Source organism: Pleurodeles waltl, chromosome 12 (assembly GCF_031143425.1).
Source record: "Pleurodeles waltl isolate 20211129_DDA chromosome 12, aPleWal1.hap1.20221129, whole genome shotgun sequence".
In the NCBI taxonomy this organism is placed as follows: domain Eukaryota; kingdom Metazoa; phylum Chordata; class Amphibia; order Caudata; family Salamandridae; genus Pleurodeles; species Pleurodeles waltl.
This window is the reverse complement of record NC_090451.1, coordinates 80,325,315-80,338,268: the sequence shown is the minus strand read 5'-3', so window position 1 is coordinate 80,338,268 and position 12,954 is coordinate 80,325,315. Positions and strand designations below refer to the sequence as shown.

Genomic DNA, 12,954 nt, shown 5'->3' with positions numbered 1-12,954 from the left:
ACACAATAGTTGTAGGTAAGGAAGTGGAGGAGAAGCAGTGGGGTGGTGGAGGAGGTGTAGAAGATGGAGGAGGAAGAGGTGGAGACGGATTGGTAGGTGTGGAGGAAACCTTGTTCTTAGTATCCTTTGGAGGTGAAGTGTCCAAAGCCTCTTGGAAGGACAATTTCCTTTTGAAAAGTATGGGGGGCAATAATGCACACTGTACCCTTCTGTATGGAGGTGGCACTGTCAAGCATACTTGGTCTCAAAAACGGGTTCCACAGGTGAAGGCGTAGCTAAAGAGTGGCTAGAGTCCTTCTGATTCGAAGATCTTGTGTCTGTGTTTTTTGACACTGAAGTTTCAGTCTGTGCAATTTACTTGGCACCGAGGTGGAGGTGGTAGCTGTTCGGGTCAGTACTGAAGTACTCGGAGCCAAAGGGCGGACTGAAGTGTCTCAGACAGAGGTGCCGGTGGTTGACGTTGTGTGTTTTGTTTTTGGCTATTTTTGGGGCCGGAGCAGTCAAAACAGTTTTTCAAATCCTACCCTGGCCTTGTGGCAGCTGCAAGGGGCTTTTTAACAGTCTTGGGGTGGGCCGGAGGGGCCACGATACTCGCAGGTTGCATGGATGTAATCTCGTGGCTTTCGATATCTGACTCGACGTCGGAGTCCTGGATGGAGAAGGCCTCCTCTTGTTCCAGCTCCTCCTGGAAATGTACTTCCCCAAAGACGTCTGGGATGTCGTCTGGAGCCTGGTGCGCAATCTCCAAATAACTAGTTCTTTGGTCCTGAAGGGTCTTCTTTGACTGGAATAATTTGAAGGCATCGCAGGTAGCTTCTTGGTGATCAGGGGAGAGGCACAGGTTACACACCAGATGATGGTCCGTGTGGGGGGAATTTCGAGAGGCACCAAGGACAGAAATGAAACGGTGTTCATTCCATCAGCCCAGCCTCCTCTTCGGTGTCCTGTGGTGAGGTAGGCCTGCAATGTGTGAGGTTGCCTCAGTGGGCACACGGTCTGTGCCCGGACTGAGAAGTGGAGACGAATGCTAACATGGGAATACAGGATCGAGAAACAATGCCGTTGATAAAGGGAAGACCGAAAGAAAGCTTTTGAACTGGAGCCAAGACACACGTCCGAATCCAATTGTGGTGAGAAAGTAATCTAACAAAGTAGTTGATCCATGCGCAGTATTGCCATGAAGGAGGAGTCACTCGATTCCCTTGACTCAAATGCTTCTTTGAAGAAAAATACCTTGTAACACTCTGGACCCAACACTAGATGGCAGGAGTATGCAAACCATGTGTATCTACAGCCACATATGCCATTGTACAACATTTTGTTTTATTTTTGTTGAATTTTAGCTGCCTGATCTTTTTCCCTAGAAATTCACTTCAGTTCTCTTTTTGAAGAATTTCTTTTCCATTTCCTTCAGCCTTCGAGCACTGTCTGATGAAAAAAGTAATGACGTGACAAGGCTTACCACATATTTTTACAACATGCAATCGTACCAGGAGAATGCAGTATGCCCAAATGTATGAAAAGAAAACAGTTCTGGGTTTTTACTATAGGTGTTTGCTACGGTACTTGCGTAGCACGTATGCATAGATGATCTCATGATTTTTTTTTTTTTTGTACCTGTTCCAAGATTGCTGTTTTTGTTCTAAATATTATGTATTTTTGTCACAGGATTTATTACAGTTCTGTGCTTCAGTTGCTGGTTCTGGTCTTGAAGCTTAAGCTCATTCAATTAGCCTATGTGTACATTTTCTGCCCAGGTGGAAAAGTAAATAGTCAGAAACCTTTTCTGGTGGAATATCTCGAGCAACTACGATGTTCTAGTTGCCTACAACATTAAAACCCCATAGTAGGTATCTAGGGCATATTTATATGACACACTATATGCCACGTCTTTTAGTAAATTGTTTTCTGAATATAGAAGAAGCTAAGCAGTACCTAGAAAACGTGGTCTTTTCACAAAAGTGACCTGTGGAAGACACCTGAAAAACTTCCGCCCCATCTCTCTCCTGCCTTTCCCAGCCAAGGTAATAGAGAAGACTGTCAACAAACAGCTGACCACTTTCCTGGAAAACAACAACCTGCTCGACCCTTCACAAACCGGATTCCGAACCAACCACAGCACGGAAACCGCCCTCATCTCAGTCACAGACGACATCAGAACCCTGATGGACAACGGTGAAACAGTCGCCCTCATTCTCCTCGACCTATCGGCTGCCTTCGACACCGTCTGTCACCGCACCCTAATCACCCGCCTCCGCTCCACCGGGATCCAAGGCCAGGCCCTGGACTGGATCGCCTCATTCCTCTCAAACCGTTCCCAAAGAGTTTACCTCCCTCCGTTTCGCTCAGTACCCACCGAGATCATCTGCGGCGTACCCCAAGGCTCATCACTCAGCCCGTCACTCTTCAATGTCTACATGAGCCCCCTCGCCAACATCGTACGCAAGCACGACATCATCATCACCTCCTACGCCGACGACACCCAACTTATACTCTCCCTCACTAAGGACCCTGCCAGCGCCAAGACCAACCTACAAGAGGGTATGAAGGACGTCGCAGATTGGATGAGGCTCAGCCGCCTAAAGCTGAACTCTGAAAAAACGGAAGTCCTCATCCTCGGCAACACCCCGTCCGCCTGGGACGACTCCTGGTGGCCCACGGCCCTCGGCACCGCACCGGCCCCCGCAGACCACGCCCGCAACCTCGGCTTCATCTTGGACCCTCTTCTCACCATGACCAAGCAAGTCAACGCCGTGTCCTCCGCCTGCTTCCTCACCCTCTGCATGCTCTGCAAGATCTTCCGCTGGATCCCCACCGACACTAGAAAAACCGTGACCCACGCCCTCGTCACGAGCCGCCTGGACTACGACAACACCCTCTACGCTGGGACCACAGCCAAACTCCAAAATCGCCTGCAACGCATTCAAAACGCCTCGGCCCGCCTCATCCTCGACGTACCCCGCAACAGCCACATCTCCGCACACCTGAGACACCTGCATTGGCTCCCAGTCAGCAAAAGGATCACCTTTCAACTTCTCACCCACGCACACAAAGCCCTCCACGACAAGGGACCGGAATACCTCAACCGACGCCTCAGCTTCTACGTCCCCACCCGCCTCCTCCGTTTCTCTGGCCTCGCACTCGCTTACGTCCCTCGCATCCGCCGCTCCACGGCGGGTGGGAGATCTTTCTCCTTCCTGGCGGCCAGGACCTGGAACTCCCTCCCCACCAGCCTCAGGACCACCCAGGACCACTCCGCTTTCCGGAGACTCCTAAAGACCTGGCTTTTCGGGCAGCAGTAACCCCCTCTTTCCCCTAGCGCCTTGAGACCCGCACGGGTGAGTAGCGCGCTTTATAAATGTTAATGATTTGATTTGATTTGATTTGACTACTACTCTCACACCCAATGAATATAAAAAAACTATACCATATGCTCTATAATGCGTCTTCTTTCCTATAACTGAGTTAATCCCTCCTTGCCTACAGAATAAGGACTCTTTGCACACAACAGTGGGCCTTTTTATTTGACTTTTGATCTTGCTTGATGAACTCTGGTCAAGTTGTGCTTAGAAAAGCTTTAGAAGTGTAAACCACCTTTTACATACATGATTACCTATTTGCTCCCTGCCACTTATACTGCAGGTTAGACAGAATCTGTTTATAGCTTTCAAAGAGTGATTGTTACCTGTAGACGATTAACATATGATTGGAAAACATTGTTTAAGTTAGACATAATGCACAGGTAATTTTCCTGGAACCAATATATTCCACGGTTTGGATTGGTTAAATTCAATAGGGTTGGTCCGACTCTGTTAATGCTAATGTATTTCAATCCAGTCTTCCTTTGTGTATATAGACACCGTGATGATGCAACATTATTAGTAGGATGCTCTATTGTAATATTGCCCATTGGTTCTTCTCTTTGCTTTCACTGACGTTATATAGCTATCCTTCCCTGATGATCAGTTTGGCCATCTTGAGGTTTGTGGCTGCCCAGGTGACTTCGTTTTTCCTTTGCTTTTCTGTAAACTTTCTGAGTAACCTTGAAATCCTGGAAATGATATTGGATTCTCTCATGTGGTCAGGGACATCTTAAGGATGTTGGGGCACTGGGCCAAACGTATTTTGGGAACCCCCTGTTCGGAACACCATTACATTTATGAACCAACTTCATCTTTCGTGCCTTCTTTGGGCAGGTCACTGACGGTACACAGACGCACTCCTACAAATTCTGAATGTGTTTAGATATAATATTCAGGGATAGTGACGTGTGTTTTCGATTTTGTAACACTGCAACAACTCACTAATATTACTGCAAACAATACAGGCCTCCATTTCTCATCTATGATGTCCTGTTTTGATTTAAAATAAACTTATTTAGGGATGTTGCATGAAACAAACACGCATTTCTCTGCAAAATGTATGTAAGATTCTAACACACCACCCACATTAAAAGAAAACGATATTTAAAACAATCTGTTTAAGAATTATTCAGCGTCATCAGGGCAAGACTCTCTGCAGAAAAGGCTGCATCTTTCAGGGGGGCTCAGTGAAAGGTTGGAGGCTAGGGCCCACTTTGCCCCTGCCTTAAAATGTCTCAATGTGGTAGATGCAAGCATAGGTCATCCATAGCAGCATTGCATTTCGATTGCACAGAACATAGCCCCATTCATCCTTCATTTACTATCTTGAAAAGTGATCCAGGGTGAAAGGATCATTCTGTTTGTGCACAGTGTGAATTTGAGGATATGTAACCATGATAACCTCATCTCGCCAATCTGCACTTTCTTTTCCTGAGATGTCAGCAGGATCACTAGAATTTTTCTTCCCACTGAACTCCGTATACTTGGTGATGTGGGACTTCCTGTCCTGTTCAAATTGCAAATATGCGTGTATCCCAACAAATGAGCTCCTCATTATGAATAAATTTGGCATGTCCATCAGAAGGTAGCATAGGAGTGTTTTTTTGTCAATGTAGATACATGGCTTGAAAGTGTGCACTTTGTGCTGTTTTCTTTACAGTACATACACAGCTACTGTGATTGTAAATGGGGGCGAGCAATCTTAGTGAAATGGCCTGTAAATGCTGGATACATTTTGTCCAGCCTTCAAGTATAGCTCACAAACATATATGCATTGCTATCATGGTTGCTATATCCCCTATAGCTTGTTACCCAAACAGAATCTCAATGATACTTTATCCAGAGCACTGGAATATCACATCACACTATGGCCAAAGAGTTCCTTACTGGGAATCTTAAATGACCTGGGCAACAAGCAGGGGGGGGCGGTGGGGTTATTTGGGGGGAGGGGGGGAACACATTTTAAAAGAAAACACTGGTGGGCGTAGCCAAAACACATGGCTTGAGGGTGGAACCAACCATATCTACCTACATTTACCATGTAGCGTAAGGGGGTGGACTGGTATGAGCAACAGGAAGCTCCTATTTACGCAGTGTGGAGGCTGTCCACATAGACCTACTATGATCTGAGAGTAAATGGTGGGAATAGATTTGGAGATGCTGACTGTATTGTGAGGCAAATTCTGATGGTTGTATTCAGAGTCCTGTATGTTGTGTGGTGTGTCTGACTACCCCCACCACCTTTGTGCAATCCCAGATCAGAAATACTTCCTAATAACTAGGCCTTGGCTGATTAACTCTGAAGTGTTGAAAAAAAAACTCTGCTGCTCTACGCAGGGTTCCACGATCAGTGGAGTTTGGGTAAGTCGTGCTGTTCATGCTGATATTCAGTAGCGGGAGCTTCTCCTGCACTGTAAAATTAGCGCCTAAGGCATCACGCGGAGCACCAGAGGGTGCTAACTTCTTTATGCCGCTCCCGTAGATTTTCTACTCAAGCGGCAACTTGCCCCAACCGCCTTTCAGGAATCTCGCTGACCAACTTTACGATGGTGAGCCGCGTGAGAGAAAAAACTCCACTGTGCATCTTTTCGAAACTCTGTGCTTTACTCTCCCAATAATAGTTGATTTTGATGAAAATGCTTGATAAGGTATGGTGATTAAATTGACAACTACTTTTTCGATTAGATTAAAAAAAATACAATTATTAAACTCTCATATCAAGTTAACAATGTACATTGCATATTATGGCCGTTGCTATCTAGTGACATAAATGAGCATCTATGCATATGCATATATATATATATATATATATATATATATATATATATATATATATATTATTTTTTTTTTTTATGTAGCTGGTTCATGTGAAATTGTGAGTTTCATCCATGTACCCTATGACAATAAAGTCGTTCATGAGAGATTAACCATTATGAATTGTAATATTTTACAATCTGTCTGTATAGGAGAATGTTTCCCTTTTTCTGGAGATTTCTTGTGAATCTTAGTATTCTGCAGTGAAGAAAACACATCCTCATGTACATATGATCACTAGCCATGTTCTTCGGGATCCAAAAAGAGCAGAACTGTGTTAATGCAAGTGCAAAGCAAATGTTTTTTAAAGCAACATTTTAAGAATCGCATCTCTTTATAGTGGCCGAGAGGGGTGCTTATTGGCTGTTTTGCTTATGCATATTAATCAATTTATCTTTGTTTTTGACAGAAGGAAATGACTTCAAGGATGTGCCATTAAGGACTTCTTCCCCTGCCCTCCTGTTGTCTGAAAAACTTGTCGATCACTGCTGAATCTCATCTCTTCTAACAGAGATGCCACTAGGAGATCAGAGACTCTCGTTTTTCTTTTTTTAATTAAATGTATAGAAATATATTTTTGTATTGAAAGATCTTCTTGCAACAGCTTTCTGTTTGCAAACTGTGATACTGCCAGAATTGGCTGTGCTGTAGAATATTTTGTGCCTCATATAGTAATGTCGCCTACTAGATGTTTGTGTTATTTTCCAGAAATGTTGGGTACTAGACGACAACTGTAGTATCATTCCTAGACCTTGTTGAATAGCACCATCTAAAAAATGTAGATGCAAGGCACAAACTGTAACCACCGATTTTAATATGATCACTAGCACCTTCATGTTTGTATTCTCTACTGTCGAGCACCTGTTATTTGTATAACCCTTGGCTTTGCCCCTTATGGCTCCACTTGGAAAGCTGCTCACACCCCACTTACCACAAACCTAGTTTTTCTTTTAGTGGCTTTAACAATTTACAGCTAATTTCTAGCTCCAAAAGCAGAGACCCCACATCATTTTGGTGCAGCAATTTTGTTTGTACTCTTATGACTTTGTAAAACTTGGAGTTGCCTGTGACACTTCTTACTCTCTTCTTTTTACTTCTCCATTAGTCTAAGGGAAGAAGGCTGTCTTTCAGAGACTCAAGGTGTTCATTTCTCTCTCGTTTGCTTTTACGTTTTGTTGAATTAATCTTTAATTGTGTTTTCAGGCAGAAATCCCATTTAACAATATTAGCAGGTTCTGCTGTGCTAGTGGTAGAAAGTGATTCTAATCTGGCAGTTTATGATGAATACACTTTGTTTCAGCATTGTGCAAGTATCAACTGTACATTTACAAGGGTCACAACTCTTAAACTTGCACATGATGGTATTTGCCACTGCGATCAGAACCATGCTACTTTGGAGTCGACCAAACCAGGACTGAATGTAACATATTTGCAACTTAGTTAAAGGTCTTGCACAAACATCTCTAAGCAGGCTTATGCTTGTGAGGGTATCATACAACTGCAATGTTGAAAGGGACATATTCAGTGCACACGTGGGTTTTAATTCTTGACAGGGGTAGTTGGAAGCTTTAATAGAGATTGTAACTCCACTGTGCAACAAATTCTACCTATGTGGAGCTTTTACGGACAGGGGACCTCTTCAGTTAGGGGCACACCTAAATCACTAACCTATGGTGGATGAGCTGCTCTTATGTTATGCCCAGTATGCTGGCCTAGTTTTCGGTGATCTACAGGCACTGCATCAGACTGACTTTTGACAGGATCTTATAGTTTCTGCGGGGACTTCAGATTTTTCATGTAGGCATTGCAGATTGAGGACTGATTAGAGGAAGATCTTGTGCGTTAGCCCAAGACAAACTCTAGTTGCTGAAGTCATGTGCAGATGTAGGTGGTGTTTACGTATCAGAAGCAGTTCATCTGCCTCCTCTGGTATGGGATTGGTGATGTAACTGTCCACACCTGGATGATCCTTTCGTGTTAGGGGAAAATATAATGCCCATTATGCGGTCGACATCAAAGTCACAGCTGCGTCCAAAACAAAACCCACATTGTTTTCTTTGTACTGGGAGTAGTCTTAGTAATGCAAATGATCTTAATTGTGGCCTTTTGGGAAGGCAAGCTTGTGTATTTATGTAACTAAGAAAACATTTCCATGTTGGAGCTGTTGATTTTAAGGCAACAGTGCTCCATCCATTTAAATACCCTTGCAAAAATGTCGACTACACTCTCTTAAAGGTAGTGAACTGCATGTGAAAGACATGGGTCTTATTGTCCAGATAATTGATGCTTAAACAGAAATGTTCAGTAGCAATTGCTTAAACCTTTTTCGATTAAAAATGAAAAAAAAATAGTCAACAAGCTGGAATGCGCTGGAGACCCTAATAACCAGCCTGTAAATATCCAAAAGTCCATGATGATTTCTAGGGTGTTGGTGAGATAATAATGGAGTACTTGATTCTAGAGTGGCAGGGCAATTAAATATATCTTGGGCAATAATAGACGAACATTTCAAAAATTGTAGGATTTTATTCTGTTACAGTAGAAGTTAGTTTGCAATCTAAATTATAGAGTTGTTCCGTTGTCACTTGGTTACTTACCCCTCTTCATAAACGTGCAGTGTTGCCATAAGGAAACCTTTGGTAAGCAGTTGGTCACTTGAGCTGGCTAGTCGTCCATGGAAAACTTGTGCAGATAAAGGGGCCTCATTCCTTTTCTCTTGCCTGTGGATTGCCAATGCCTGATGTTGTTGAATCATGTCCATTGTAGAATAACCTAATTGCTCAGCACTAAAAGGTGATTTGCCTGTAAGAGTGGTTGTCTAGCTTGCATACCTTGGTTATCTGACTCTGCAAACTTTATAGGGGTCCATTCAGTCTCATTCTAGCTCTTAAAAAGCAGTCGGAAATTGTTTTAGTGGTATAGAGCTTTTTAAAAGTTGTTTCAATGGCATAAGAGCACAAACAAAATGATTATGCAGTCTTCGGGATAGAGTGAAATGTTTTTTTAGTCTTCTGATGGCTTCAGCCTGCTAATTCGGGTGGGGATACAATACTTTTGAGCACATCCTGGAGATATTATTCATAATTAGGTAACATCTTGTGTGTAATCATGTGCGTTGAATGAAAAAAATCTTATTACTTACTGTTTTTCTGTATGTTTGGGTGCAGATGGAACGTGTGTGTGTCTATAGAAGTGGTCCAATTAGGAGAGCCATTTTTACTTTTATTGTATTAAATATAGCTGTTTTATTTCCTTTATTTCTTTGTAAATGTTAAAATTATAAATACATCTATGCCAGCTGCAACCCTTTTACCGCCTGGTGCACTAAAACTGGCTGTTGGCTATGTAAGATGCGATGACTGTCCCTTTGCTTGTTTCACTGCATTAGGAACAGTGGCGTCAGATGGGTAGCAATTGGTGTTGCAAGTATTTTATTTTTTAGCCTTGCTTAACTGCTAAAATTGATTGAAGCAAAGCATACAAGAACCGGTTGATTTGATTATGGTGTGAGATGAAAAGGTTGTATATAGCCGGAGAAGCCAAATAGACTGGACAGACTCAGAGACCACACTTTCTAAAAGGTCAACTTGTTCCAAACTACAGCAACTAAATTTGTATCCAGCAGAGGAGAGAAAAAAAAAAAAAACTTTTGAGAGAAGGACATTTTTTACTTATGGCTGGTGGCTCATTTTATCTAGAATTTTAGTGGATTGGGGAGAGCAGCTGTCAAGTATTCTGCTTACACAGGTAGACCCGGGATTCTTGCCTGTTATACTGTACGCATTCAGAGATTGTATCTTTTCTTTTGCAAGACCAACACCTTCGTTCCCCCCTGTTGTAATCTGTTTTGTCTTTAAAGAAAAGCTTTTAAGGGGCAATTATAATTTAAAAGCCTAGATTGGTAATAATTGTGAAAATATTTAAGATTTGTTTTTTAAACTTTTGTATGAAACAATCTTTAAACATCTTTTATTTGTGACAGAAAAGAGGTACGCTTATGGCAAGGTCTCTACTCTTTACAGTGTATAGGTACTTAGTCTGCCAAGTGGTGAACAGGGAATCTGCATATTTGATACCGTGTTTGTTGTTGAGCAGCTGCTGTTTGTGGACATGGCTTGGAGAGTCTTTGTAGCCACTCGCCCACTACGACTTCATCAGATGTTCAGAAACACCAGTTCAGTTGATTCATGTCTTTAAGTTTGGTTAGGGCACATTTATTTACTTATTTTATTTTTTTGAGGTGGGGTGTAATTTGTTTTATACAGCACAGAACCCTTCCCAATGTTCAGGCAGTTACTCCCCACAACCCCGCAAGATAGAATATGGATAAAAATCATAATCTTGAAAAACTTAACCTGTTAATCAAAATGTATTAGTTATTTTGAGTCTGGATTTGAAGTCGAGCCACGCTTCTTCCTGAGTCCCCGAAAGTCTTCTCATTTTAAATTGTTTTCCTGTGGTGAATTGTGATCGCAAAAATGGGTAGCGTCAGCCCATGATTTCCATTAAGGGTGTGCGCCTTTGCTAGATAGCCATGGGACTTAAATCTGCCTCTATTTACCTTGCAGTAGTCCAAAGTCCTTGTAAGGTAAATGTGACCGGAAGACAAACTGAGCAGACTTCAGTGTGCTCCTAAACATAGGAAATTGTTTGTAACCGTAAGCCTTTTAACTTCCGGGCATTTCCCCAATTAAATTTTTTAACAAAAGCCTGTGTAAAACGAAAATCATTAACTATTTTGATGGCCTTTGGTCATGCGTACTGCCTAGCCTCAATAACCTCTGCATAGGGGCTCGTGCTGTACTTCACTGATAGAAACTAATAGGGTTTCTGGTTCCTTCCAGAAAGTCCTCGACAACGTATTTCAGGCCGTTAGTTTAATGACCATGATTAAAGCTTGCTTTCATATCATAATATTCAGTAATATCACAAACAAGCAGAAAGGAAGAGGGAATGGACTGTGATCTGGATGAATCCTCAGTGGTAAAGTGTTGGCTCAAACCTTTCAGCCCATTGCTTATTGCATATTTTTGTGTCTCGTATGATGTGGCTCCGGTCACAGTCAAAAGACGCAAGGTGGGTGTGCACTGGAATGAAAAGGAGGATGTGCTTAGGTCTGTGAAGCCGAGCACATGTCGTACTGGCATGGCATTAATGAAACAAATGCAACTAAGGAGGCAGTTTCCTGTCCCACCATAAACTTAGACATTTCCCACTGTTGGAAATGGGGAGAACTTAAAACATTTATGGTCATTCTGAAGGTAACGTTTCTATTTCATAACAAGAATGTGGTAGTTTAAACGTTTGCACAATGTTCTTTTCAAGTACAAATAAAGACCACTCTATTTACCTTAGTTGTTGCATTCATAATTGATAAAAGAATGAATGTTAGCCATGTAATGTAGTGCTGTTGCCTGTTGGTGTTCAACAACAGAAATAATATGCAGATTGCATAGCCTGAGGCTGTCCAATGTTGACTTAAAGGTTGACTGCAGGCATACATATTTTGGAAAGATTCAACATGGGCACGAGCCACAGATGTCTATTCTACGATGCAAGGACAAATATTGGGGGCATCTGGGTACCAAGCACTTACATACATTAATGCCTAGGGCAACAATTGAACAATGAGTGCAAGAGACCAAATACAGAGGTTCTGTAAAAGGGTAAATCTACTGTTTAGAAAACGTGTACTGGAAAAAGCCAAAATATAAGAGATGTGAAAAAAGCCAAAGGGTAAAATTAAGTAAAAGTGAATAGAATTTGCTTGAAAGGATGAACAACTACCAAAATACTGATATAGGAGCAGAATTAAGATTTTTCTGTTCCTGCCCACTGCAGACAGACAAATAGCCAAAAAATTGAACGCGTAAACTCCCTTGGGAAAGAAAATCTATCCCATAACTTCCAAACTGTTGCTTTTAAAAAAAAAAGCATACTGTGGCATGCTAGAAGCACTTGTCTAAAGAAATTAGATATGCCCACGTGGGGAGAGCGTGCATACTGTTTCTATGCACGCAGTATTGCCCTTCTACTCTCCACACCACAATTATTTTTAACAAAGGCAGTGTTACTAGCAGGATAGGCAGAAGGAAGAGAATAAGCTGAATTTTCAGCTGACATTGTACATGGCCAATGCAATTAATGGGGCATTATCAAATTTACAATTGTGTTTCTTCAGCATAAGATCATCTCTGATGCTTAACATTGGAATACTACCCAGTTACCAGGCTTGGTCCTTCAAGCCCCTTAAATTTATATTCTTTTTTAAACTTTTTTCTTTCCAGAAATCACAACCCTTTCTTTTAGCATCTGCTTAAAACTCTTCTATTTTTTTTCTACAGTCAGTGGATCTAATTATGTGAGCAAGAAATCCATTCTACATCTTGATTCTTTATAACAAAACCTAGGCTTCTAGAGTCTATACACATTGATTTTTATTTTTTTACATTCTAAATTGTTTCACATCTTCAAGAGGATGCCTTTGTGTTTCAATATTTTGTGAGTGCTGAACAGAATTCCTCTTTAGGAAGCCGTAGATTTTTTTTCTTCTATTGTACTGTTTCATGTACTACCGCTTTAAGGGGGTGTGGAGGGGTCATACTGCCTTCCTGCTCATCATGACTTTCAGTTCGGAGGCATTGTCTTACAAAGAGGCCTAGCACCATCTGGGAGAGACATTCTGCAGCTTTATTCCATCTGTTTGTCAAAAGGCCCTTGGGTAGCCAAACTAGAAAAATACTTAACAACCCTTCCCATCACAGTGTACTCTTAACCC

General features: G+C 42.0%; 1 protein-coding gene across 2 annotated transcripts in view; it reads left to right on the top strand.

Moving 5' to 3' along the window:
* The window catches only part of MOB3A (MOB kinase activator 3A), a 67,917-nt gene extending 56,392 nt beyond the window's left edge, over positions 1-11,525 (top strand). Inside the window, exon 4 of one of the 2 annotated variants that reach the window (XM_069218655.1) lies at positions 6,586-11,525. In XM_069218655.1, coding sequence (XP_069074756.1) covers positions 6,586-6,615 — 30 coding nt within the window. In that variant the 3' untranslated portion in view covers positions 6,616-11,525. The remainder of the gene's footprint in view (positions 1-6,585) is intronic. The other variant, XM_069218656.1, reaches the window with a different exon arrangement.
* Positions 11,526-12,954: the final 1,429 nt, after the last annotated feature.